General features: G+C 41.0%; 2 protein-coding genes across 4 annotated transcripts in view; one reads left to right on the forward strand and one right to left on the reverse strand.

Annotated features, from left to right (window-relative positions):
* The window catches only part of GSTCD (glutathione S-transferase C-terminal domain containing), a 119,175-nt gene extending 114,494 nt beyond the window's left edge, over positions 1-4,681 (reverse strand). Inside the window, exon 1 of the mRNA XM_074993480.1 lies at positions 4,598-4,681. The gene's annotated coding sequence lies outside the window, so the exon portion shown is untranslated. The remainder of the gene's footprint in view (positions 1-4,597) is intronic.
* Positions 4,682-4,698: 17 nt separating this feature from the next.
* On the forward strand, positions 4,699-24,880 carry INTS12 (integrator complex subunit 12). Of its 3 annotated transcripts, none has more exons than XM_074993484.1 (7): positions 4,699-4,769; positions 8,560-8,723; positions 10,235-10,387; positions 10,882-11,069; positions 17,703-17,862; positions 19,037-19,189; positions 24,195-24,880. In XM_074993484.1, exons 2-7 carry the CDS (start codon positions 8,568-8,570, stop codon positions 24,774-24,776), a joined length of 1,392 nt encoding a protein of 463 aa, XP_074849585.1. In that variant the 5' UTR covers positions 4,699-4,769; positions 8,560-8,567; the 3' UTR covers positions 24,777-24,880. The 3 variants fall into 3 exon arrangements, with proteins under 3 accessions (XP_074849585.1, XP_074849584.1, XP_074849583.1); XM_074993483.1 differs by lacking the exon at positions 4,699-4,769 and adding an exon at positions 4,783-5,290; XM_074993482.1 differs by lacking the exon at positions 4,699-4,769 and adding an exon at positions 4,783-5,039.
* The last annotated feature ends 762 nt before the right edge of the window (positions 24,881-25,642 follow it).

Raw genomic sequence — 25,642 nt, forward strand, 5'->3', positions numbered from 1 at the left:
AATGACGTGCTGCCCGTGCATGGCAGCACTTCATTAGTAAGCTCCCAACACCCTAATTACCATTCTTCCTTCGAAGGTGATAGTGTAGACATAGCTAATGAGTATCAAGTTCCAAGGTTACACTAGCAATTTTCACTGGTTCCTCCTGCTGGAAGAACTAACCTCTGGCCACATGTCATTCAAACCTACATGCTCAAGATGATCTAATCAGATGCTCACTCCCTGGCATGGTCCTCTTCTTCCAGCTTTAAATTTCTCTCTTCCACCTCTTAGGACTTGTGTATACTAGCTCCCTACTTCGAAGGGAGCATGATAAGTAAGCTGTCAAGACATTATTAATGAAGTGCTGCACTGCATATGCATAACTTCATTAAGCTAATTCTCTCCCACAGCAACTTTGAAGTATTCAACTTTAAAGTGCCAGCTCGCCTGTAGCCACAGCTAACCCGCTGGTACTTCGAAGTGCCTGGGGTACTTTGAAGTCCGTTTACTCCTCTCCCAATACCTTACTTACCATGCTCCCTTCAAAGTAGGGAGCTAGCGTAGACAAGCCCTTAGAGTTAAATAATAATAAACATAAGTGAAACTGGACAGGAAATAATTATGGAGATTAGATATGCATCCTCAAATAGTTGTTATCCTTTAGAAAATCAAAATGAGTTACTGTGAAGAAAACTAAAAGCAGGAAGGAATTTTTTGCTGATAGCACTCTTCCAGATTGGTTGGGTTCTTGGTTAATATGGGGCATGTTACATTTTCTTTAGCACAGGAAGTTTTAAAAGTATATTAGACAGAGAAGGCAGTCATTATTATTAAACTGCCCCAGACACAATGGGGTTTCACACATGCCTGTAAACTGTTCAATGAATTTTATGAAGTTATACTTAGTTCTTGTTCCTAAAAAGAAGCAGGGTATTTGTATTAAGTGTCAATGGCTACGTCTACACGTGCCCCAAACTTCGAAATGGCCATGCAAATGGCCATTTCGAAGTTTACTAATGAAGCGCTGAAATGCATATTCAGCGCTTCATTAGCATGCGGGCGGCAGCCGCGCTTCGAAATTGATGCTCCATGCCGCCGCGCGGCGCGTCCAGACGGGGCTCGTTTTCGAAAGGACGCTGCCTACTTCGAAGTCCCCTTATTCCCATGAGCTCATGGGAATAAGGGGACTTCGAAGTAGGCAGCATCCTTTCGAAAAGGAGCCCCGTCTGGACGCGCCGCGCGGCGGCAACGAGCGTCAATTTCGAAGCGCGGCTGCCGCCCGCATGCTAATGAAGCGCTGAATATGCATTTCAGCGCTTTATTAGTAAACTTCGAAATGGCCATTTGCATGGCCATTTCGAAGCTTGGGGCACATGTAGACACAGCCAATAAGTGACATTGGGATGGGACTCATGGACTTTGCAATCCAGCCAATCACATTCTTTAATGAATAATTAAACATTAAAAAATGTTTTAAGAAATATTGTCAGGTAAATGTTGCCCCAATTCAGGACTCTTTTGAAACAAATAAGACCATGAAAAATATATCCATGAACTTGTCTTTACAAAAAAAAAAAAAAGTGGGGAAAATATTTTGAATATCTGCAGTATTTGCAACCCATTGTAAGTATTAAGAGTGCATGAGAAACAAAAGTAAAAACTAGAAAAAAGTGAACTGATTAGTGCCTATTCTCAGAATCCAAGACAAAAGAAATGTAAAATACTGTATAAATAGCATTAATGGTAAAAAGTAAAATAGATCTTTTATGTTATTTCAGTTTTAATAATCAAAAGAGTGTGCTTAATTACACAGACAAGGAAAAATGTACTCCAATTTGGCAAATGACGCCATCCTCTCAGAACCTTCTGTAGAACTGAGACATAGTTTTGTAGTCATCCTGACTGTCACATCGGCCAAACTTGTAATCATCCATCAGAAATCATTCTCTGTACTGTTACAACTTATAAGCAGCTGCAGCATGCTTTTGGATACCAGTGAGGTTATCAGGAACACGTTTAACTTTCTCTGCCTTGTTCAGGCTGCTTGATGAAGGCTTCTCTCTTCCTGAAGAGACTCTTCACACAGCCATATGCACCTTCACCTCTTGTCTTCTTCGTCTTTCCCACATAACCCTGCTTCCTTCTTTTGTTTTGTCCTTCAGCTAATCCTCCTTATACAACCCCACCCAAAACATTTAAAAACCCCACAGAATTAACACAATGTTTTAAAACTGCCATGTTGTACTCTCTGCTTGTATATTATCTTCTCCCCTCTTCCATTCCCTTGTCTATGTACATCTACACTACAATAGAAGACCAATGGCATAGCTGAAGCTAGCCTAGGTCAGCTGAGCTGGACTTGCGGAGCTCAAACTGCATTGATAACACTTGCTGTATAATATTCAGGCTCAGGCTGGAGCACAGGATCTGAGATCCACCCCACCGTGGTGGTGTCTGGACTCTAGCACAGGCTCAAATATCTATGCTGCAGTATGTACCTTCACAGTTTAAGCCCAACACAATTAGCCCAAGCTATCAGACTGGGGCTGCAGGTTTTTTATTGCAATACAGACATATCCTTACAGTTAAAATCTTTTGGACAGGGACTGCCATTTACTCTATACATTGGACCTCTGTAACCCGGACTTCCCACATGCAGCAACATCCGTAGTCCAGCATCCCCCTGGGTACTCCCAGAGCAGAAGGATTACAGGGAAAAACTGAGGGTCAGTGCTCAGCAACTTCTCCTTCACATATTTGCTCAATTACAATGTACCAGCACAAGGAGGAAGGGGGGCAGCCAGGATGTGGGGGACACTTGGGTGAAGAGGTAGGGCGGCTGTGGAGCACATTCCAGTGGTCACAGGGCTCCATGTGCTCTCACAGGGCTATGCTCTCCCGAGTACTGGCTGCAGGGCTCCACAGCCACCCTCCCTCTTCCCCAGAGGGTCCCCCACCTCCAGTCCCCACTTGGTCAATATCAGCAACTCTGCTGCCCTGGGAGTGGAGCTCTACAACTGAGGACAGCAGAGGGGCCAGCACTGACCTCCCCTGGTCTGGCAATGTTCCTGGTCCTGGAATGGTTAGCTCCCAAAGGTGCTGAACCAGGGAGAGTCAACCTGTAGTATTAGGCACAATAAAATCCCGGTCTCACTTAGGGCTTCTAGATAGTGCCTCTCCTTCAATACAGTTAAGAACATCTGCCATATTGTATAGCTTAAAGAGCATATAAATAAATTTGTGTATTTACAATATGGAACTAAGACAAGCTTAGATGGTTAGAACTAAAACAATGTTAAAAAGCCAGTTTACTTTAACTAATTACGTTGTTTACTTTTTAAAATTTCTCAGACATGGGCTAAATAGCAATAAAGTCTGTTTCACTGTGCTACAAATGTGGGTTGCACTACAGAGGACTATTTGTTTAAAAACAGATGCTTCCAGGAAAATATAATGGGATGTCCCCAAACTTAAGAGAATTTCAGCATGGAGGTAATTTACTCACATGCATGGCCACGTCTACTCAGCATTCCCCTTTCAGGGGAGGAATGCAAATGAAGTGCCGATTTACAAATTTCATGCTTTATTTGCATGATCACATTTCTGGAAGAGACTTTTATGGAAGCAAACACAGCCCTGTAGGCAGGGTTCCTTCAGAAAAAAAACAAACAAACAGAAAAAAAACTGTTTTCCAAAGTACCTTTATTCCTTTTCTGGAGCCTGTATAATCAGACCTCTGGAATCTCAACTACATGCATCTGATGAAGTGGGTCTTTGCCCACAAAAGCTTATGCTCCAAAACATCTGTTAACCTATAAAATGCCACAAGACCACTCGTTGTTGTTACCCAGGAATGGAGCATCTCCACTAGCTCACAAAACAGAGATCATTACCGCAAGGCTTAAGATTTGGGATTTGAATCTTGCTGGGGGGACTGTTATACTCATAGCATGGACAGCTGTCTCTGCCAAGCATCCCCAAGAGAGTAAGGGGTTGCGGGATTAGCTTCCTAATGCAGTGGTTGCAAGTCATTCTTTCAGAGTGGAGAAGAGCTGGCCACACCCATGAGAGCAAAACCAGGAAAACTACATGAGAAACTGAGGGTGAACACCCACATGTAACAGAGAGCTCATCATGTTCTCATTTTTAGACCCTGTACCTGGGAATTCGCCCCACCTCCTCACCACCTGCCCCACAGTACATCCTGGGGGTGCACCCCACTTCCTCAGTGCCAGCCCCACACTGCAGTCCCCATGCCCTTGGGGTGCACCCACTTTCTCAGTGCCAGCCCCGCACTGCACTCCCCATGCCCTTGGGGTGCACCCACTTCCTCAGTGCCAGCCCCGCACTGCACTCCCCATGCCCTTCGGGTGCACCCCACTTCCTCAGCACCAGTCGTACACTGCAGTCCTCATGCCCTTCGGGTGCACCCACTTCCCCAGTGCCACTGCCAGCCCCACACTGCAGTCCCTGCATCCCAGCGTGCACCCCACCTCCTTAGCGCCTGCTGCACACTGCGGTCCCCGCACCCCGGGGGTGCACCAACTCCTCAGCGCCAGCCGCACGTCCCTTGACCGCCCGAGGCCCAGCCCCGCGCACTCCCCACTCAGCTTACCCCCGGCCCGGCCCCATGCGGCTGGTCCCCAGTCCCAGTCCCCGCCACAGCTCCGCCACTGCCTCCCCGGCTCCGCCTCTTCCTCCGCACGCTGCCGCCACCGCGTCACCAGCCGGGCGCTAGGGGCCGGTATACACCGGCCAGCGGGACAGAGGCGGGCCGACAGCGGCGGGTAAGGAGCGGCAGGACCGAACCGAGGGGCGGGGACCTGCTGTAGCTCCCCGGCCTGGCCGGCATCAGGGCGGGGCCTAAGGCGCGGGGCAACGCGAGCGGCCGGGCTGAGCTTGGCGCTGCACAGCGCGGGCCGCGCCGGAAAGTGCCTCCCGTGCTGCCCCGGGCCCGGCTGGGGAGCGCGCTGCGGTGTCGCCCCGGCGGGCGGCGTCGTGTCATTGCAGCGTTGCGGTTTGATCCCTGGGCCAAGCAGCCTCTACTGTCGGCCTAGGTAGGAGACCCCTTTCCTGCCCTTGGCTGAGGCTGACGTTCCCCTGTAAATGAATGGAGTATTGAGTCCCCCGAGGCTTTGCACTGCTTCTCGGGCGGGTGGGAAATACAGTCCACTACGGTCCTTTCAGTGATCTTTTACTTTGCGTCTTGTATTAATGGGCCTAGTAAGGAATCTGTCTGTCAAAAACCCTTTCCTGGATGTTTTTGGTTGTATTGTTGCAGACACGCTCGCTAAATGCGGATCTTGAAGTAAGTGACCAAAATTAATTGAAATGGGTGCGATTATATTTTAGTAAATAAAATATAAGAATTTGCAAATATTGTTTGCAAAATTTGTGTGTTGTTTTGTTGCAAAATGTTAAACTTTTTGGTGCAGAATTCCCCCCGGAGTATTTTGGTAAAGTTTCCAATGAGAGGCTAAAAGTCAGTTTTGAAAGGCCATTCTGTGTTGTGGCTCTGAACCTGTGGAAGAAACTGTCAACATAGAGTCAGAATAAAAGCTCAGTTTTTAGCCAGGCAATATTTTATTGTGGGCAGTGAGTGTGCGCAATTTGATATTGATATTTAATGTATTGATAATTTGCAAAATGCATGGAGGATCATTGAAAAAGGAAAATTTGAATCACAACCACAGCAGACTGATGAATAGTGGAACCAAATAAACCGAGGTGAATTGTCAACATGTTGACAATTGAAAGTTAGTCTTGACAGCTACAGGGGTTGACCTTCTTGGAAGGAAAAATTTGAATTATTAATTCACATTTCCGGGTTTCAGTAAATTAAGTATTTTTAAAGACAATCTAGGTTGTTATTGTAAATGAAAAAAACTCTTCTCGGTGATCAGTGGTAGGCAAAAAAGTAAGCAATGTGAGGTTTATACTGCACTTTTACAATATTGTCAGATAAATCAGTGCTGTATCCTTTCTTGGAATATTGTATGGAGTTCTGGCACCCAGTCTCAGAGACTATAAGACATAAATAGAAGTTCAGAAACAAGTGATGAAAATAGAGGAGAGGCAAGACTTCTATATGAGGAGACAGGAAAAAATTGGGTTCATTTAGTTCACAGAGGAGATGAATAGGAGCAGTCAGTAAAGAGATATATAAAATAATAAATAGAATATAAAAGGTAAAGTTGGTAGTCCCATTTATCCTTTTCAAAACTTGATATGATAAAAGCAGATAATTAGTGTGGAACTCCTTGCCACAAGATGCATTGAGACCAGGAGGGTTACAGCCTTCAGAGGAGTATTAGACATATATATGAATGAAAATATCCATGATAGCACAATATAGTGTGCAGGGTTTTTATTTGTTTATTTTTAAATTAGGGATATAAGCTCTCAGGCCTTACTATTTTTAAGTGAGCATATGAGCATCTCTTGTAAATATGTTTTCCTTCTTTCTTTAGCTTAAAAGGTAACAAAACAGATTTTTTTACATTGAAAATTCATTTCCATGCTGAGCTCGTATGCCAAGTTTCAGCTTGCTTCATATTTTAAATAGCTGTATAAACCCCCCTGAAAATGGGAGATTATAGAGGAGACAGACAAATTCTTAACTGTGACAGTACTGGCATGCAGCATTATTACGGTATTAACCTTCAGGCCAGAAGACAGCTAGCAAGCCATGATATGCAGCTCAAAGGCTGCAACACACACACTGCTCTTTTAAATAATTCCTTGACAGTACAGTTCTTAAAAGGTGAAATTAGAGTTAGAACTACAAGCTGTTACCTGTTAGAAAACAAGATTGTTCTTGTGGTTTTGGACTCCGCATTGCTTGTAGTCATTTTCTCAGAATTCTTTTAATTCGGGAACTCCTATTTATATTGGTGGCATCCTGAGAGGCTTCGTACTACAGTAAACTCTTTCATATCTGGCATTCTGTCATCCAGAACTCTCATATCACCTGTATTTTAGCCATAAGTAAATTTTAGTTTTGTTTCCCATAAGTACAGTATAGTGAAAGTAAATACAAATAAATACAGCAAATACAGTGAAGTTTACAGTGTACAATACTATTGTTGCTGGTAAATAAAGTACTCTGCATACAATTTTGCTTGTTTCTTAATATCTAAGCTTGTTTTCCTTTGGTGTTGTGTATTGCTATTATCCAGAATCTTTGACTATCCAGCAGCCTCCCAGTCCTAGGGCTGCCAGACATGAAAGAATTTACTGTAATGCTTGTTCTGACTATGTCAATATGTTGTATGGAGACTTGTAAATAGGAGGACTCATAAGGAAGAAACACAAGTTCCTTAAGCAGTGTGTTGTTCCAGTGTCTTCATGGATTTTATTATCCCATATAGTTTATATTTTGGGAGATTAAACAAAGACCTATAGGTACAGTGTGCACTACTGATGCACAGACCATAAATACTGAACAAAGAAAAAGAGCAGATAGTACAGCCCACATATTCCGAGAGTGGCCTGAGCAGTTACCAGAGGTGAATGTATGAGAGAGGAGAACCACTTTCCACATGCATTAAATTCCATTTTTATAGACATCAAAGAGAAACTGAGTTGCCCTGAAAGGGGTTACAGTGCAGTCTTTGCTGGAAGAGTTCCTGGTGTTTAGGAGATACAAGTAGAAGTTTTGTGGCCACTGGGAAATCATTTGATAAGAAGCAGAGATTAAGGAACAGAGAAAAGGTTCATAATAGAATTCTCAGCTCTCTGCTGGATCCATTGATAAAATCCTTATGAAGTCTCTTACGGGCTGAACTCCTTGATGATCTTGGTAGAGTGATTCTCTAGTGTCTTGTGAAAGCCCAGCATGAAATAAAGACTCCTGCAGACTTCTAGGCAAGCAATGATGGAGCAGCATGTCACTGCTGGGGGTTTGTCCAAAGAGGTAAAAGTTCACTATTTTCACTGTTCTTAACATCAAAAAGAACTCAGTCAGACAAGATGCTGCAAGCTGGTTCCAGAGTAGATATCCAGGCTGTATTTTTGGGAGGAGTAGGAAATAAGAAATCTGAATAAATGTGGAATGATAAAAGGGATTGAAATTACTTACATCCCACACTTTTCGGAAGAGACCAGAAGTCTTTATTTACTGTTAAACTGAAATAACAAAGATATGTTACTGATTTGGGGAGTTTGTGCTTATATAAGGAGGATCTGTTATGCAGTTGTCCTTTCCTGGAATTTGTTTTGCTGAGGTGGGCAGGTTCCTTGATTATCTAGGTAGAAAGAATTAGTTATGTAGCTTAACTGAATGCAGAAAACTGCTGTGTGGAAAAAATTGCTATTATCAAGAACAGATATTTTAAAATTAAGTCTGTCCCTTTCCCTCACTTCACCTCATTGTATACTGTGGCATCTCAAACCCTAGCTAATTTTTACTTGTTTACCCTTTTTGTTTTTTTAAATTCATATCCATGCCTGGAACTGGTGTGATGTGCTATTTCTTCTCCTAAAATGAGTTTTCTTTGCGATTATTAGATGTTGTTATTTTGAGTTGTACTCCATATGAATTAAGTTCTATTTCTTCTTTTTCATTTCCTTTCAAAGAAACTGCCATGGCTGCTACAGTGAACCTGGAACTTGATCCCATCTTTTTGAAAGCCCTGGGCTTCCTGCATTCAAAGAGTAAGGATTCTGCTGAAAAGCTAAAAGCTCTACTTGATGAGTCTTTGGCCAGAGGGATTGATTCTAGCTATCGTCCTTCACAAAAGGTATGCGCATGGATAGAACAAGCAAGTCATTTTTATATACAGTATTACAGTCCCAGCTGTTTCTTTTTCAGTTTTTATAGCTGTAGAACTATGAAACTCAGAAATGGATGGAAAACTCAGATGTGTGGAGTAACTATGTTATTACTTGATTGCTGACCTTTATGTACGTGAACTGATGCTATTGAAGTTACAAGAAAAAATTGTGTTGAATTCAGTGGCACAGAGAACTGCTCTCTGTTAGAGAGGGGGTGCGTTTTGTAACATGGAGTCTTCTGAATACTTTTATCCTGGCTTTGGTGGTTGTGTGGCTGTTGCTTCTGTCCCATGTCACTTGTCCACCCTGCACCAAAATTAGAATTCAAAGCTCATGAAAATGCAGGTTTATTGTTGCTGCTGAGTGATATCTTTAGCAGTGTAACCAAATAGTGGTAAAACTATCAGTTTTCTATAAATTCTGTTGCTTAATTTATATGCAGTAAGAAGGAAGACAACCACACCCTGTGAGGCAGGATTTAAAGCCAGAACTAAAACAACTAGCACATCTGACAAATGTAAAAATCAATGCGTGTCATGTTCTGTACTATGTAGGTTCTTGGATCATGCTCACCACTGTAATGTCTGAGCTTCTTTCCCTAGTGCATTATGCAACATGACCAACAAGTACCAAACACTAAAAATACACTAACTAGAGTAGGTAAGATGCAGAATATTAAATTACAGGGACCCCACTAATACCTATGTGTCACGCCTTCTTCTGCCAAGTACATAACTTGTGTTAAATGCCCAGTTGTGTTTTCTTGTTCCGGAAGGAGCTGAGATTTTGGGCATGGCACCTTGCTGAGTCTCCGATTTTCACACATTCTGTTATGGCTTTGGGAACTAATTTAGTCATTATGTTCATAATGGACTTGATTGTTATCCATCAATAAGCAGCTATTGACTTCCGATAAAATCCATATCAAGATTTATTGATCCAAGTGGTAGATCTTGACCAAAATTAAACAAAGGTCTATATTTTATTCCCAGAGGAAATGAAGTATTGATGTTCACCAACACTAGAAGCCCACTTATATATGGTTACATAAATTGAATTTTGTCATCAGAACTCTGAAGATATCTGCTCATTATGGCTGTGAATTTGGGACATTTAAGAGTTTTACCTTTATTATTAATTTTTCAAGGGGAAGGTACACTTAAACGGTTTAGTTCTTGGATTTCTGAAAAGATTTAATAGAGGAGATGGAGAGGGGTTTTGAGTTCTCTTCAGAAGGTGAATGTACACTTATTCACATATGTTGTTTGGTTAATGCTGTTCTAGATCCCAGTAATGTTTGCCTCCGAGGATACTGAAAAAGGAAACACTTGTTACATGTCTGTACAATGCAATACCATTTTTTAAATGAGTATATAGAAAATATTGCTTTCCTAGATTTGTGAGCTAAGTAGTTGCAAAGTAGCAGTATCTTAGATGCTATGCTTGTTATCAGCCTTTTTTAATTCATTTTATTTAGGATGTAGAGCAACCCAAAGTGTCTATTACCAAGCCGGTTTCCAGTAAGCAGGAGCCTAAAGCTTTGTCCACTTTGCCGTCAGGCAATAATAATGGCAAACCCACGGCAACAGAAAAGGTGAAAAAAGAACCTGAGAAGAGGACTGCTGATAAAGTAAGCTCAGTCTTGGGTCTGATAGTTTAATAATTGTGGATTAAAACTTATCCAAAACTGTATTTTTCATTCAGAACTGGGCTAATCTGACTCATTTTAGTTTCATCTGCATCATGTCACCTGTCTCAATCCATAGGATCATAGGTTAACAGAGGCCAGATAGTACAACAGAGGATTTATCATAACTTCCCCCTCCCCCCAAAAAAATGTCTTTATATACTACTTTTTGTTGGAAAGAGAAAAATTAGTAAAAATACGTTAAGCTTATATACCCCACTGAATCTTTTATGAATCATTGTGAGCTCTTCTACGCCTTCAATTCACAAATGTTTAGGTGGGAATGTTTTTCTCTCTTTAGGATAGTGTTCTATGTGTGCTGTTCAGATCCTCAGTGTATAATTTCCCATTTGTATTTCTTAATTAATTAAGATAGTTGCTTAGATAACTACTAACTTTTTCACATTTTCGCCATCTGTTTCTGTGTTGCTTAATAGATGAACATAGAAATTGGTGAAGGAGTTGATGCTCCAAAGAAACCCAGACTAGAGAAGCAAGAGGCTCGTTCTTCCCCTATCACAGTCCAGACTAGCAAGGATTTATCCATGCCTGATCTGTCTAGTTTTGATGAAACCAGTGCTGATGATTTTGCCATGGAAATGGGCTTAGCCTGTGTTGTTTGCCGGTAAGTGACTCGTGCTTTGTGAGAACCAACAGCCCCCCCACCCTGCCCATTCTAATGAGTTCTTCTATAAAAATGACTAGTGCCATATTTTTATCTTTCAGTGTATCCATATCAAATTAAGACAGATTTTTATTCTGTTAATAATTTTAGTCCTGATTTTGGAAAGCATTTCAATGGGACTGAGGGCCATACATCAAATTAATCATAAGCTTAAGTGGCTTCTTGAATAATACCTTTTCCTGAAATATGAGGCCTTTTAGAAGAAAAATATCTAAGTCACAGAAACATAATATCCGGTCTTTGGAGGAATTATTTACCCCAACAGTGTGCAAATTTTGCTACTGATGAGTCTTCTGCATATCTTGAGGGAAGGAGGGAAGAAGAGAATTGATGGAGCCAGTAAATAACTATAGTGCAACAAGTATTCATTTTAATTATTGGAAGCCAAACTTTACAGTTAATTGCTATCTATGAGCAATGCATTTCAAGATAGAGTCTGTTCCGAAGTGTTTTTTAAAACTGACGCTGGTAACAGTCTATGTTTGTTTTTCCAAGTTTCCAAAATGATTTGCATTGGTTTGGTTTGATTTGCTTTTTTATTTCTTTTTTTTTTTTTAATGTCCATCCTGAAAATGTGTTGTGGAATCCATAAGTAAAAGTTGATTTGTCTGGCTTATGCACATTCATTGCTAATAATGACCTTCAAATTGAAATTTCACTGACCGTTCTGTTGATGACGTACGTTCTTTGCAGTGCTGGTACAAAGGAAAAGTGGCAAGAATGTATTTTTGTGAATACACAGACACAGGGATCAAAGCTGTTAAATAAGAAAATTTTGTTTTATTTAATTAATTAATTAATTAATTAATTAATTACTTCATTACACAATCACTTTTCAAGCTCTTGCTTTGTTAATTAAAGAGTGTCCAGGTCCAACGATCAATAAGTTATTGTAGTTACAACTTCAGACAGTTACTTGTGGTTTGAATTTTCATGTAAAATTATTACAACTTTTATGGTGATTGTTATAAATAGGGGGAGTCTTTTTAAATCTTTTATTAAAGACGCACAAAAAGAAGAAAAAACAGCTAAAGCATTTGAAATGCAAAGTATTAAGTAAAGCTTTCATTTTAACAATTTACTTTATTTCCTTTTAGCTTTATAGAGTCTTTTACACCCCCACCCCCCCATTTAATTGACTTTTTAGATTATATTAACTGTCTTTCTCAGGGAAAAAGGGAAAAGATGAGTTCAAATTGTCTTGAGCTGTGGCTGCTTCTGTTGTCCTGGAAGTCTGATCCCATTTCCTTTAAGACAAAAGACATGTATAATTAAGGATAACTGAAGAGCCAAAAAAGAAAATACAGTTTTTGTCTGTGGAGCTGGTTTTGCAGTTGCAGCCTTGCTGCTGGAAAACCACAAGCCCAGCATATAGATTTATAGCTGCCCTGTGACTTTTACCATCATCAGGCTTGTTAAGGCATTGCTGTAGTTTTTAACCAGACTTTTTGGTTACAGGTTTATAGCTCTTTTGCAAGAGATGAAGCTCCTTTGGCCATCTAAGGCTATGTCTACACTATGCAAAGAAAATCAAATGCAGACACACAATTCTAGCTATCTGTACTTGGCTTAGTTGACTATTCCTACTGAACAAGATTGACAGGAGAGTTTCTTTTGTCGACTTCCCTTACTACTTGTGTCTTGAGGGGAATACAGGGGTCAACAACAACCCCTGAAAGGTCGATTTCACATGTGCCTGCTAGACATGTGAAATCAAACCCCAGAAAATCAACCCTTAGCAGGTCAGTCTTCTAAGCCAGTGTTTCTCAATTCTATTTGGCCACAGAACTGTTTTACTGAAAAGAATTTTATGGAACCCCATTCCCAGGCTCTACCCCGGCCCCCAAACCCACCCCCCATCTCCAAGCTTTACCCACCTCAGCCCCCGAAATCTGCCCTCCATCCCCAAGCTTTACACTCCATCCTGCAAAATTGCCTCTGCCCCCCATCCCCAGGCTTAACCTGCCTAAGCCCCAAATTGGCCCCCAGGACTAAACCCTTCCATGGCACTGGATGGGGAGTCTACGCTGGGCGGTCCCATGCACCCAGTGGAAGGAAGTCTGGTATGGAGGTGTTCCACTGACAAGGAGTGAGCCGAGCTACACCCATCCAACTCAACTGACAAAGTGGGCCTTTGCCCATGAAAGCTTATGCTCTAATAAATCTGTTAACCTATAAGGTATCACAGGACTTGTCATTGTTTTTGCAGATATACACTAACATGGTTACTCCTCTGATACTTGCCGCTGCCGGGGGAGGGCGGGTGGCTGCTCAGGTAGTGGGGCAAGCGAGGGGCTCTCTGTGGCTCCCTGCCCTGCTACTGCTGAAATAATGGAACTAAATTCAGTTGGTTTAACGGCCGGATCCGTCCTGTCACCCTGCTGGCCATTAAACCAATTAAATTTAGTTTGTCTGTTTCGGCAGCTGCAGGTCAGGGAGCCGCAGAGGAAGTTTGTGAGGAACCCTTATTCTCACTTTGCAGAACCACTCTTCTAGGCTAATGTAGACATAGCCTCAGCAGACTCTTATTAAACAGCTGTTTTCTCTGTAATGATTTCATCTTAAGAATATTGTGCTTGCTTAGGAAGAGCTGAGTGATAACTAGTACCTGCTAGCACTTATAGGCTGTGTCTACACGTGCCCCAAACTTCGAAATGGCCATTTGCATGGCCATTTTGAAGTTTACTAATGAAGCGCTGAAATGCATATTCAGCGCTTCATTAGCATGCGGGCGGCAGCCGCGCTTCGAAATTGACGCTCCTTGCCGCCGGATGCGCCGCACGGCGGCAAGGAGCGTCAATTTCGAAGCGCGGCTGCCGCCCGCATGCTAATGAAGCGCTGAATATGCATTTCAGCGCTTCATTAGTAAACTTCAAAATGGCCATTTGCATGGCCATTTCGAAGTTTGGGGCACGTGTAGACACAGCCATAATGGCCTTGTCTGTAGCCTGGCTGGCTGAGGATATCAGTGTAAATAATGGAACTCCAGTCTGTGTGGAAGAGAGGCAATGGCTGAGGAACCAGGAGCTTAGAGTGAGAGCTTTGGGTGGATGGTGGGAGAGGAGGGAAGAATTTAGGTACAGTGGTCCAGAATGGTGACAAATTAAAAACAATGAAAGAACCCATGTGCATGCTAAAGAGCTAACTAGAAGTAACACCCGAATGCAACCTGAGGCAGTGATATCAGTCCTTCAGCTGTGTTTTCACCATAGTTATAAGTCTATAATGGTCTCAGATGCAGAACAAGAGCAAACGCTGGCTAGTTCAGCTGTTTCTTCAAACATCTCAGGATATATACACACTACACCTTGGCTATGGCTGCACTTGGCCAAAGCATTCGCACACTTCCAGCCTCGGCACTTCAAAAGCTCCGCTTTCGAACATGCAACTCAGCAGGGCTACACAGGCCCCGCGCATTTCAAAAGCCCTTTATTCCTCTCAGACTTTGGTCACCAGGCTTACAGCACAGATAATTAGGAGGCAAAAGCTTCCTGCTCAAGGCACAGCTTCAGAAAGTGGGAGGGGGGAGGTGCGTAACTAGAGATGGGAAATTTGCGTTAACTTCCCTCTTGGTATTTCCCCAGAAATCCACTTAATGTTGAAACTTCACAGTTAGTACAGAAGACTCTTTCATATCCAGCATTCTATCATCTGGAACTCTCAAATAACTGGCATTTTAGCCATAAGTACATTTTAGTTAGGTTTTCCGTAAGCACAATATGGTGAAAGTAAATACAAATAAATACAACAAATACAGTATGAGTTTACAGTGTACAGTACTACTGTTGTTGGTAAGTAAAGTACTTTGCATAAATGTGTTTGTTTCTTAACACTAAAGAAAAACAAGATTATTATTGTGTATTGCTAAGTTTACCTCTCTCTTATCCAAAGTATATTTGAATATCCAGCAACCTCCCAGTCCTGGGGTTGCTGGATATGAAAGAGTTTATGGTACTGTACAACAGACTCCAAAGATACTTAAAGGTCATTCAGTTTGATTTTTCAAGGAAATTGCTGGAAGCTGCTGTATCTGTCACAACTTTATTTTAGTTTTTTTAACTAAAACAATACAGTTTGGACATTTCTTTCTATCTTCAGCTTTTACTTATCTTTATAAAAATAGTATTTAATGATTTGAAGCTATTACCTGGGGCAACTTAGAATACAGACCTGGGCACTGCATTTTAAGACAGCACATACGATGCTGTTTGTTAGATTTATATAAGAAGCATTTTTATTCTGTCAAATATTTTATTTCATTGTTCTTACTTCCTCAGTATTATTCCAGGACACTAATTGGTTGTGGTCTGCTACAGCCTTGAATTAGAAAGTTTATTTTGTTTAAGGCTTACTGAGTGACGTTTTATTGGCTAGGGCTGGAATTTCCAGTATTAACTTCTGCTTCAACATTTGGTGCCTTTTTGTACCTATTTAATCTGAACAGAAATACAATGGTTTAGGTACTTTCACAAATCTTTTTTTAAAGTGTCAGTATTAAACACAGCATTTTAACTATACACTCCAGAGGTGTCAAATTCTTCTGTAAAATAAAGCAAATAAGTACAGTCTTTTAGCTAGTTGCTAATGAAAATTTCATATCCAAATATGAAACACTTAGCTAAACCACACTAAGAAGGAAAGGAGAGACCTGCACTAACAGCACAACTGTTTTTTCACTACTGTAGAGTGGGATCTGACTGAAGCTTTGCTGCTAATAGAAGTACAAGTAGAACTTCCAAAGTGACCTCTATTTCTTTTCTTTTTCTTTTCCTTATGTCATGATGAGAGGGAGAGGGTACAAAACCCCTTCCCTCTAGTGTCTGTGCCTCTCTTTGGCTTATAGATCTTTAAGGAAAAAATCTCAACTTACCAGTTTTAGGAAAAACAAAGATTCAAAAGCAAACATATTACAAAGGAAAATGTCATGTGTGACTTTCAGGTGACAATGAAGACGTCAAAGAGAAAGCATTCATGAAAAATCTACATGCTGTTTGGAAAAACAACAAGTTTATTTTTTGTAATCCATCCAAATTGTCCTTTATAATTTTAAAATATGGAGATGAGTCTGTTCCCTTGTCACATTCAGTTAAAACAGAGATGCTTTGTTCTGACCCAGTATGTTTTTCAACAAAGAAATAGCTTCTCAAATATTCTGAATTTAAATAATGTGCTCCAAAATTACTGAAATATTTCCTTCTTTATTTTTAAATAGCCTAGTTTAAAAAAAAGATATTTTTCAGAAAATGTTATTATTGCTATATGGACAACATCTTCTGATTTTATTTTTGTTATATAAAGAAATAAGGTATTACCTTTCCCCACCCATCCACAAATAGAGTTTCCGTGGTTACCTAGATATCTGCTCCTCAGGGGCTGTGTCTACATGACAAAAATAACTTCAAAGTTGCTTACTTCAAAGTAAGCAACTTTGAAGCTGAGCATCTGCACACACCCTACTTCGAAGTTTAATTTCAGAAATGGAGTAAGGACTTCGAAGTTGGGCTTTGAAGTAAGGGAAAATGTGTGTAGACTCTCTGCTGGCTACTTTGAAGTAGTGCCTAACTTCGAAGTTAGTTCCTAGTTTATGTGCACCCAGGGAGGTGAGCAAAAGCAGCGTAGCAATTAAATAGCCCGACTTGTCATCTGAGAGAAGAAATTGTTAGGAAAATGCTGTTTGGCTACTTTGCATACTACTTGTTATGCGTGTCACTAATTTATCGCTTATACAATGTGATGCTTTTCACCAGAAACCCACAGAAAATTGTCTTTATCACCAGCTTACATATTTGTCTCAAGGCAGAACTGCATAGCTAGTTCTTTCTGTTCCATCTCTCCATGATGTTGGTATTACTTATTTTTCTAATGTCTGTGTGTCCTGGGCAATGAAGGATGGTTACTGAAAGTTCTAGAAAATAGCACAGTACTTGCATCGTCGGTTTGTTGATGTTGTGGTTTCTTTGTTTGTTTTTTTTTCTTTATTCTTTAACTGAAAGAATTATTCTTGGGAATTCTGCACCAGAAAAAATAATTGAAATTCAACACATATTAATTAAAAACTCTGTATATTATATTTGTTAAAATAACACAGTATAATCCTGCCATTTTTAATTATCTTTGGCCATTTATTTCAAAACCCTGATCAATAACTATATCTGTAACAATACAGACAACCAAAAAGATTCAGGAAATGTTTTTTTGACAAATTAAACTCCTGACTAGGCATATTTAATATAGAGCTTTAAATAACAATTATTTGAAACTACAGTACAGAAACATTTTTCACACTCCTCTCCCCCTCAGAAGTAGTACAAAAGCTTGGGAGTGAGGTGGAGAGTAATGGAGGAGCTGAGCAAGAGGGGAGGAATTGTTGGGAAGGATCCTGGTGTAAACGTGGAGGGTTGTTGGGTGTGGGTGCGATAAGGATAGAATGGATTTGAGGGAGTGTGGTGGGCAGGAAGAGACTGTTAGGGAGCCTCCAACATACTTACCTCCAGCCTCTCTCATTCAGTCAGGCATATCTGCCCCTGACCTCGTGTCCTTTCAGTAACCAATTCTCAACTGTTTGTTCTGCAGACAAATGACAGTTACTTCTGGAAATCAGTTAGTGGAATGTCAGGAGTGCCATAATCTTTACCACCAGGATTGTCATAAACCTCAGGTGACAGACAAAGAAGTCAACGATCCCCGCTTGGTATGGTATTGTGCCCGCTGTACCAGGCAGATGAAGAGAATGGTAAGAGTCAGCTTTTTGTCTAACATGAGTAGTATCTGGAAACGGCAATTCATTTGGACTGTTTGAAAAAAAGGATTTGCAGAAACCTTTAAAACGTGTTGCAGAATTATTTTTCACAGCTGCGTTTTCTTTTTATGCTGCTCTGGTTATTTTAACTGTAGTCTCAAAGAACATCCATTAATGGTCCCATTAACCAAAATAAAATAAATCACAGAACTAAGAAGCATGAAAGGTCAGGCAAGTTTGTTCCTTCTGCACTGATAATCAACTAACAAATAATCAGGCTTATTTCATTTAGCATTCAGTTATTATACCAATATTCCAGTCTCACGTTTTCATTTTTCGTCTCAAATTTAGGGCCTGAATGAATTGCTTCTCTGAAACTTAACATTTCTCTAACAATGGTCTACAAATTTTTGTTAAATTTTAAAGCTACTTTGTGATAGCCTTGGAAAAATTTATCTGCTGAAACGACCTTTCTGTTAGAAAAATCTTACTTAAAATGTTTTTGCCATAGCCAATGAAAGTTATTAATTATTTTTAGTCATTTTAGTGCTTTGATTATCTTCAGTCCTTTGAACTCAGGGCTGCTTATTTGTGCACAGTAAATTGAATGGAAGTATCGTATTAATCCACAGCTATAACTATTTCATGCTTCACCTCTCCTTCAGCTTGCGTAAGTCATCTTTCCCTTCACAGGCTACAGTTTCCTTTTGCTACCTCAGCACAAAAGCTGCCGATGTACCTGCTTTCTCTGAAAAGAGACCTGCAAACTGCTTCCCAAAAGCTGGTTTCTAACCATACCTTTTCCCCATATTTTCCTGCCCTCTGTCTATCCACCAGTTCCCTGCCCTGCTCCATCAGTCCTGATGCCTCCTTCCAGCTCTCTTTACCCACTCAAATATATGGTCCTGCTCAGCATGCCTTTCAGCTGATGAAATCTCCTGTTATGTGCCTCCCACCCACCTCTCTCTCAGCTGGAAACATCCATACAAACTCAAAATGTGCTTCCACCTGATCTCTTTTCTCAGTGCTTCATTTCCAAATTTCATTTAATACAGTCTTCTAATGACTAATGTTGTGATCCCATAATGCTCATGTTTTCTCTTGTCACTTTGATGAAATCATTAGTATGGAAATACAACTAATTCAAGTTTAATTATTATTTATATAGGCTCAAAAAACTCAGAAACCACCTCAGAAACCAGCGCCTGCAGTCGTTTCAGTAGCACCAATTGTGAAAGATCCATTGGTAAAGAAACCTGAAATTAAGCTCAAGCTTGATACACAAACAGCTTTCTTAGCATTCAAGAGGACAGAAGTTAAGGTGCTGTACATAAATACTCTCTATAAATATTTTTATTGTATTGCACATGTAAAATGTCCTTGCTTAAGTGTAGAACAGCTGTTTTTTCCCTTGTCAGAAGCTCACCTTGTTCTTTCACGCAATCAGATCCCCGAATTAAAATACAGGCCCTTTATTCTGTCTGTACTCAGTTTCTTGACTTATTTTTATTTTATAAGGAGTAAAACAAGTAGATTGTTCTGGTTGGCTTTTTTAAGTGTCATTGCTATACCAGTAACAAGTCTTCACGCTCCTAGAAAGCATGTGAATTGCAGTCCTTTCTTAAGTAATATGCATACATTGGCAATTGCAAGACTTTTCTTATGATAGTAGAGGAGCCCTGTTGCTTTGGTGGTGATGGGGGACTTCAACTATCAAGATATATGTTGGGAAGCTAATACAGCGGGGCACAGACTATCCAGTAAGTTCTTGGATTGTATTGGAGACAATTTTTTTATTCCAAAAGGTTGAAAAAGCTACCGGGGGGAAGCTGTTTTAGATTTGATTTTAACAAATACGGAGGAATTGGTAGAGAACTTGAAGGTGGAAGGCAGCTTGGGTGAAAGTGATCACGAAATCATAGAGTTCATAATCCTAAGGAAGGGTAGAACAGAAAACAGCAAAATAGAGATAATGGATTTCAGGAGGGCAGATTTTGGTAAACTCAGAGAGCTGGTAGGTAAGGTCCCATGGGAAGCAAAGCTGAGGGGAAAAACAGCTGAGGAGAGTTGGCAGTTTTTCAAAGGGACATTATTAAGGGCCCAAAAGCAAGCTATCCCGCTGTGTAGGAAAGATAGAAAATATGGAAAAAGACCGCCTTGGCTTAACCAGGAGATCTTGCATGATCTCAAAATAAAAAAGGAATTGTATAAAAAATGGAAACAAGGAAAAATTGCAAAGGATGAATATAGGCAAACAACACAAGAATGCAGGAGAAAGATTAGAAAGGCTAAGGCACAAAATGAGCTCAAACTAGCTACAGGCATAAAGGGAAACAAGAAGGCTTTTTATAAATATATTAGAAACAAGAGGAAGACCAGGGACAGGGTAGGGCCATTGCTCAGTGAGGAGGGAGAAACAGTACAGGGAACTTGGAAATGGCAGAGATGCTCAATGACTTCTTTGTTTCAGTCTTCACTGAGAAGTCTGATGAAAGAGTGCCCAACATAGTAAATGCTAGTGGGAAAGGGTTAGGGTTAGAAGTTGAAATAAAAAAAGAACAAGTTAAAAATCACTTAGGAAAATTAGATGTCTGCAAGTCACCAGGGCCTGATGAAATGCACCCTAGAATACTCAAGGAGCTGATAGGAGGTATCTGAGCCTTTATCTATCATCTTTGGAAAATCATGGGAGACAGGAGAGATTCCAGAAGACTGGAAAAAGGCAAATATAGTGCCCATTTATAAAAAGGGTAATAAGAATAACCCAGGAAACTACAGGCCAGTCAGCTTAACTTCAGTGCCAGGAAAGATAATGGAGCAGGTAATTAAAGAAATCATCTGCAAGCACTTGGAAGGTGGTAAGGTAATAGGAAACAGCCAGCATGGGTTTGTAAAGAATAAATCTTGTCAAACTAATCTGATAGCTTTCTTTGATAGGATAATGAGCCTTGTGGATAGGGGAGAAGCGGTAGATGTGGTCTACCTAGACTTTAGTAAAGCATTTGATACGGTCTTGCATGATATTCTTATAAAAAAAACTAGGCAAATACAGTTTAGATGAGGCTACTATAAGGTGGGTGCATAGCTGACTGGATAACCATACCCAGAGAGTAGTTCTTAATGGTTCTCGATCCTGCTGGAAAAGTATAACAAGTGGGGTTCCGCAGGGGTCTGTGTTAGGACCGGTTCTGTTCAATGTCTTCATCAATGATTTAGATATTGGCATAGAAAGTACGCTTTTTAAGTTTGCAGATGATACCAAGTTGGGAGGGGTTGCGACTACTTTGGAGGATAGGGTCATAATTCAAAATGATCTGGATAAATTGGAGAAATGGGCTGAGGTAAACAGGATGAAGTTTAATAAGGACAAATGCAAAGTGCTCCACTTAGGAAGGAACAATCAGTTTCACGCATACAGAATGGGGAGAGACTGTCTAGGAATGACTACAGCAGAAAGGGATCTAGGGATTATAGTGGACCACGTGCTAAATATGAGTCAACAGTGTGATGCTGTTGCAAAAAAAGCAAACATGATTCTGGGATGCATTAACAGTTGTGTTGTGAACAAGACACTAGAAGTCATTCTTCCGCTCTACTCTGCGCTGGTTAGGCCTCAGCTGGAGTATTGTGTCCAGTTCTGGGCACCGCACTTCAAAAAAGATGTGGAGAAACTAGAGAGGGTCCAGAAAAGTGCGACAAGAATGATTAAAGGTCTAGAGAATGTGACCTATGAAAAAAGGTTGAAAGAATTGGGCTTGTTTAGTTTGGAAAAGAGAAGATTGAGGGGAGACATGATAGCAGTTTTCAGGTATCTAAAAGGGAGTCGTAAGGAGGAAGGAGAAAACTTGTTCTTCTTGGCCTCTGAGGATAGAACAAGAGGCAATGGGCTTAAACTGCAGCAAGGGAGGATTAGGTTGGACTTTCGGAAAAAGCTCCTAACTGTCAGGGCGGTCAAACAGTGGAATAAATTGCCAAGGGAGGTTGTGGAATCTCCATCACTGGAGATATTTAAGAACAGGTTAGATAGACATCTATCAGGGATGGTTTAGGTAGTACTTGGTCCTGCCGTTGGGGTAGGGGGCTGGACTCAATGGCCTCTCAAGGTCCCTTCCAGTCCTAGTGTTCTATGATTCTGTGAGAATTTCAAGCAGCTTAGTTATCACAATTTCTTTTTAACAGGGATTTTATTCTCTTCCTGCCACATTCCAAGTGGGATGGGAGCTTGTGTATGTACCAGTTCTTGGGTGTCCGGGAAACAAACAATAAATTCTTTTATCCATTGATGAGCCACATGATTGGTTTTACTGTTATCTATAGGCCTTCTCTTTTGGGGAAGAAGAGACGTCTCCTGTAGTATTTCACACTTGGTGATGCTTCTCCCCTGTCTAGTGGGGTTCAAAGTTTTAAAAATATTTAACTATTACTTTATAGCATGGTATACAGATACTATCAGTAAGATGAATCAATACAGCATTCTACAGGCACTTAATACAGTATAACCTCATTTTTATAACTCTAATATCTATTTTAAAAACATTACTGCTAAATACTAGATGGCTTCCAGCTTGGTATTTGTCAGTGTTCATCAAGACCCAGTGGTGTTGGCACCAGCTGGCACCCTTATCTGCCAGTGTCACTGTGTCTACATGGAGCTCTGTCTGCAATACTACTGTAACTGCAGTGTACGTTGACGGAAGACATTTTTCTGTTGGTGTAGGAATCCCACCTCCCTGGATCATGTAGATAATGAGGACAGAAGCAGTCTTTTGTTGGCATAGCTGCATCAACATAGATTTTATCAGCATACCTGTTGCAGTAAGGCAGCTGGTTATTTTCACAATGCTGACCAACACAGCTGTGGTGATACAAGAGTTATGTGTAGACCAAGTTTAACCATGCCAACGGCAGTAGAACTATTCATATATATACAGTCATTCGTAGGTTTAATTGCTTTCTCTGCCTCGGGGCCCATATGAAAAATATTATGTCTGTGATGCAGGCAAGTATGCATGTGAATAACTTTATACACCTGGAAAGTTATTTGCACAAATGATTGCAGGATCCACACCTAATTTCAGTTGTAATCCTTAGCATTTAGAAATGTTGTGGATGTGCTGTGGAAAAATATGATATTTGAACAGAGGCTTGGAGCTGAAAACCCCTGACTTTTAACGTGGGCCTTAGCTCAGACACACTGAATAACTTTAGGTGAATTATTTAGGTTCCCCTTATCAATTTCCCCAAGGCTGGGTCTACACTGGAAAGTTTTGTCAACTGGGTGGGGTGCGGGGGTCTTCTGTTGACATAACTCAGGAAGGGCTACACACCTAAAGCACTCTGTCAGCAGATTCTTGACAGAACTCTGCATTTGCCTCAACACTATTATCCATCAAAAATTTGAGGCATTACCATCTGGCGACCTGACTACTGTCGACAGAAGTGCAATGTAGACACTTCTGTCGACAGAGAAGGCTTCTGGTTGCTGGGAAGCCCTCTTTGCAGAGCTGCCATTCTGCTTTCTGGTACCAGAGGGCAGTGCAGTTTGGCACTTCTCTGTCGACAGACCAAGTTGTGCATAGATGCAATCTCTTGACAGATGTTCTGTCGGGATTTCCCTGTCGACAGTAACTTCTGGCGACAGATGCTTCTTGTGTAGACATAGCCCAAATGTCAAGTGTAACTATTCAAGGTGTGTTGTGAAGATTCATTGTTTTAAAGCTGCTTGAAGATGAAGACCATGAAGTAATTTCTGATTATTATTGTGTATCAACAGAAACTCTGAATGGAAACAAATCCAGTAACTTGCATAGTGGCGGGGTGGTAGGTATAGGCAGAAAGGATGGGGGTGGCAGTGGGAAAATACTGTTTTTTATAAAATGATCTGCAATGTTTTCGTCGCCTTGAGTTGGGCTGTGTGGTAGACTATCTGTCATTTTCTTAAAAAGCAGCTCCAGGTAATAGAATCACATAAAATCTTGGGGCTTCCCTTCTTGTTTACAATTGGCAAGTGCCGGTCTTCTTAATTACTTCACATAACCTGACTTCTGTAGAGTTCAGTGAAGCAGCATTGTGCCATAGGCTATCCTGTTCACTAGTTAGAAAAAACGAAAGAAAAGATGCTAACTTTATTTTCAGTAAAGACAAAGGCACTGCACCAGTCTCCTTTCCTTACTTTGTAGTTGCTCTTGACAGAGATGACCCAGGATCAAAAATTAGAATAGTATCTAATAGATATTTTTGTGTAAATAATCTGAAACTCAAGTTTGGTCATAACCATTCCTGCTCTGTGCTCAGACATTACTAATAAAGGATTTATTTGGTTTTAGACTGCAGCAACAATTTCGGGGAATTCAGCCGGTGCCAGTATTTCCTCTTCAGCAGCCAGTGGCCTTACCGGATGGGCAGCTTTTGCAGCCAAAACCTCTTCCACCGGTCCATCCACCACCAAGCTGGGATCAGCAGCACAGAGTACCAGTGGAAAACCTGCAGCCTCCTCTAATAACCAGAAACCTGTGGGTTTGTCAGGGTTAGCAACATCTAAAACAGGACTAGGTTCAAAACTATCTTCCAGTAGTAATAACACCAGCACTGTTCAACTAAAGCCTCTTCCACCTCTAACCTTGGGGAAAACAGGTCTCAGTCGTTCCATTAGTAGTGACAATGTCAGCAAAGCAGGTCTTCCTAGTCCTAGCAGTACGGCTCCAGGCAGCAGCAACCAGCTGAACAGTGGGAATGGAAGCAGTGGCACAGGAAGTAACAGTGGGAGCAGCACCAGCAAATCAAATGCAGATTCTGGCAATCAGACATTGTCCCTAAAGGGCCCAACTTCTCAGGAATCGCAGCTCAATGCTATGAAAAGGTTACAGATGGTCAAGAAGAAGGCTGCCCAAAAGAAACTGAAGAAGTAATAGAGCTGCCTGTTAATCTTCTTTCCGCGTTTCTTCGAAACAAATGTGTGTGAAGTAAGGCAGACTTCATTTAATAAATATCTGTGCAGCTAACCTCCAGATTGGCTGGCTTTTTTTTTTTCCTATAATATGCTTAACAATCTGAATCAGGATTCTTTCCATCTACAACAGACTGTGTAAATATGCTATATGCTTCAGATCTAGTGGACTAACGTCCGTAAGTTTGAAGAAATGTTTGTTCATATTTCTTTTACGTTTGCATAGACAATAATTGACAGCATTTGCCAGGGGTGATGTTATTACTGAAGATATGATTTACCCACAGAGGTCATGGGTTCTGTGACTTTTCTGGATCTCTGTGACCTTGGCTTCAGCAATTAAGGGCAGGGGCAGAGCCAGGGCTGGGCACCCCTGAAGCACAGCTAGAGCTCGGACGGTGTACCTCTGCCCTGTAGCTTCAGTTGGGGCTGGAGCCTGGACTGTGCATCCCCACCCTATGGAGCTGGGGATCTGCACCCTCACACTGTCGCTTAACTCAGAACCATGTTCCCCCCTCCCTGCAGCGGTGGGTCTGTCTCCTCCAGGGGGCTGCAGCTGTCATTTCTTCCCTCCCTTCTCCCCCTGTTATTGTTACTAATAGTCACAGATAGATCACGGCACCTGTGAATTTTATTTCATAACCTGCACCTGTCCATTACTTTTACTAAAAATAAGTGACAACATTTTAACCTGAGTTTTAACTAAGAATGCAGAATCGTTCACAATGTTACATTTATTCATACATGTTCATAACTTTTCTAACAATTCTTCTTTGAGGCCAAAACTTTCTCTTTGTGACTGATTTTGGGAAGTTTGATGAAAACCGT

The sequence above is a fragment of the Carettochelys insculpta genome, chromosome 4 (genome assembly GCF_033958435.1).
Source record: "Carettochelys insculpta isolate YL-2023 chromosome 4, ASM3395843v1, whole genome shotgun sequence".
NCBI lineage: Eukaryota > Metazoa > Chordata > Testudines > Carettochelyidae > Carettochelys > Carettochelys insculpta.

What these genes read in the sequence shown, in the direction of transcription:
- INTS12 (XM_074993484.1), top strand. Translation starts at nt 8,568, where the DNA reads ATGGCTGCTACAGTGAACCTGGAACTTGATCCCATCTTTTTGAAAGCC. An exon ending in AGAAGAGGACTGCTGATAAA is followed by an intron (nt 10,388 to 10,881) that starts GTAAGCTCAGTC and finishes GTTGCTTAATAG; the next exon opens with ATGAACATAGAAATTGGTGA. An exon ending in TCAAGAGGACAGAAGTTAAG is followed by an intron (nt 19,190 to 24,194) that starts GTGCTGTACATA and finishes ATTTGGTTTTAG; the next exon opens with ACTGCAGCAACAATTTCGGG.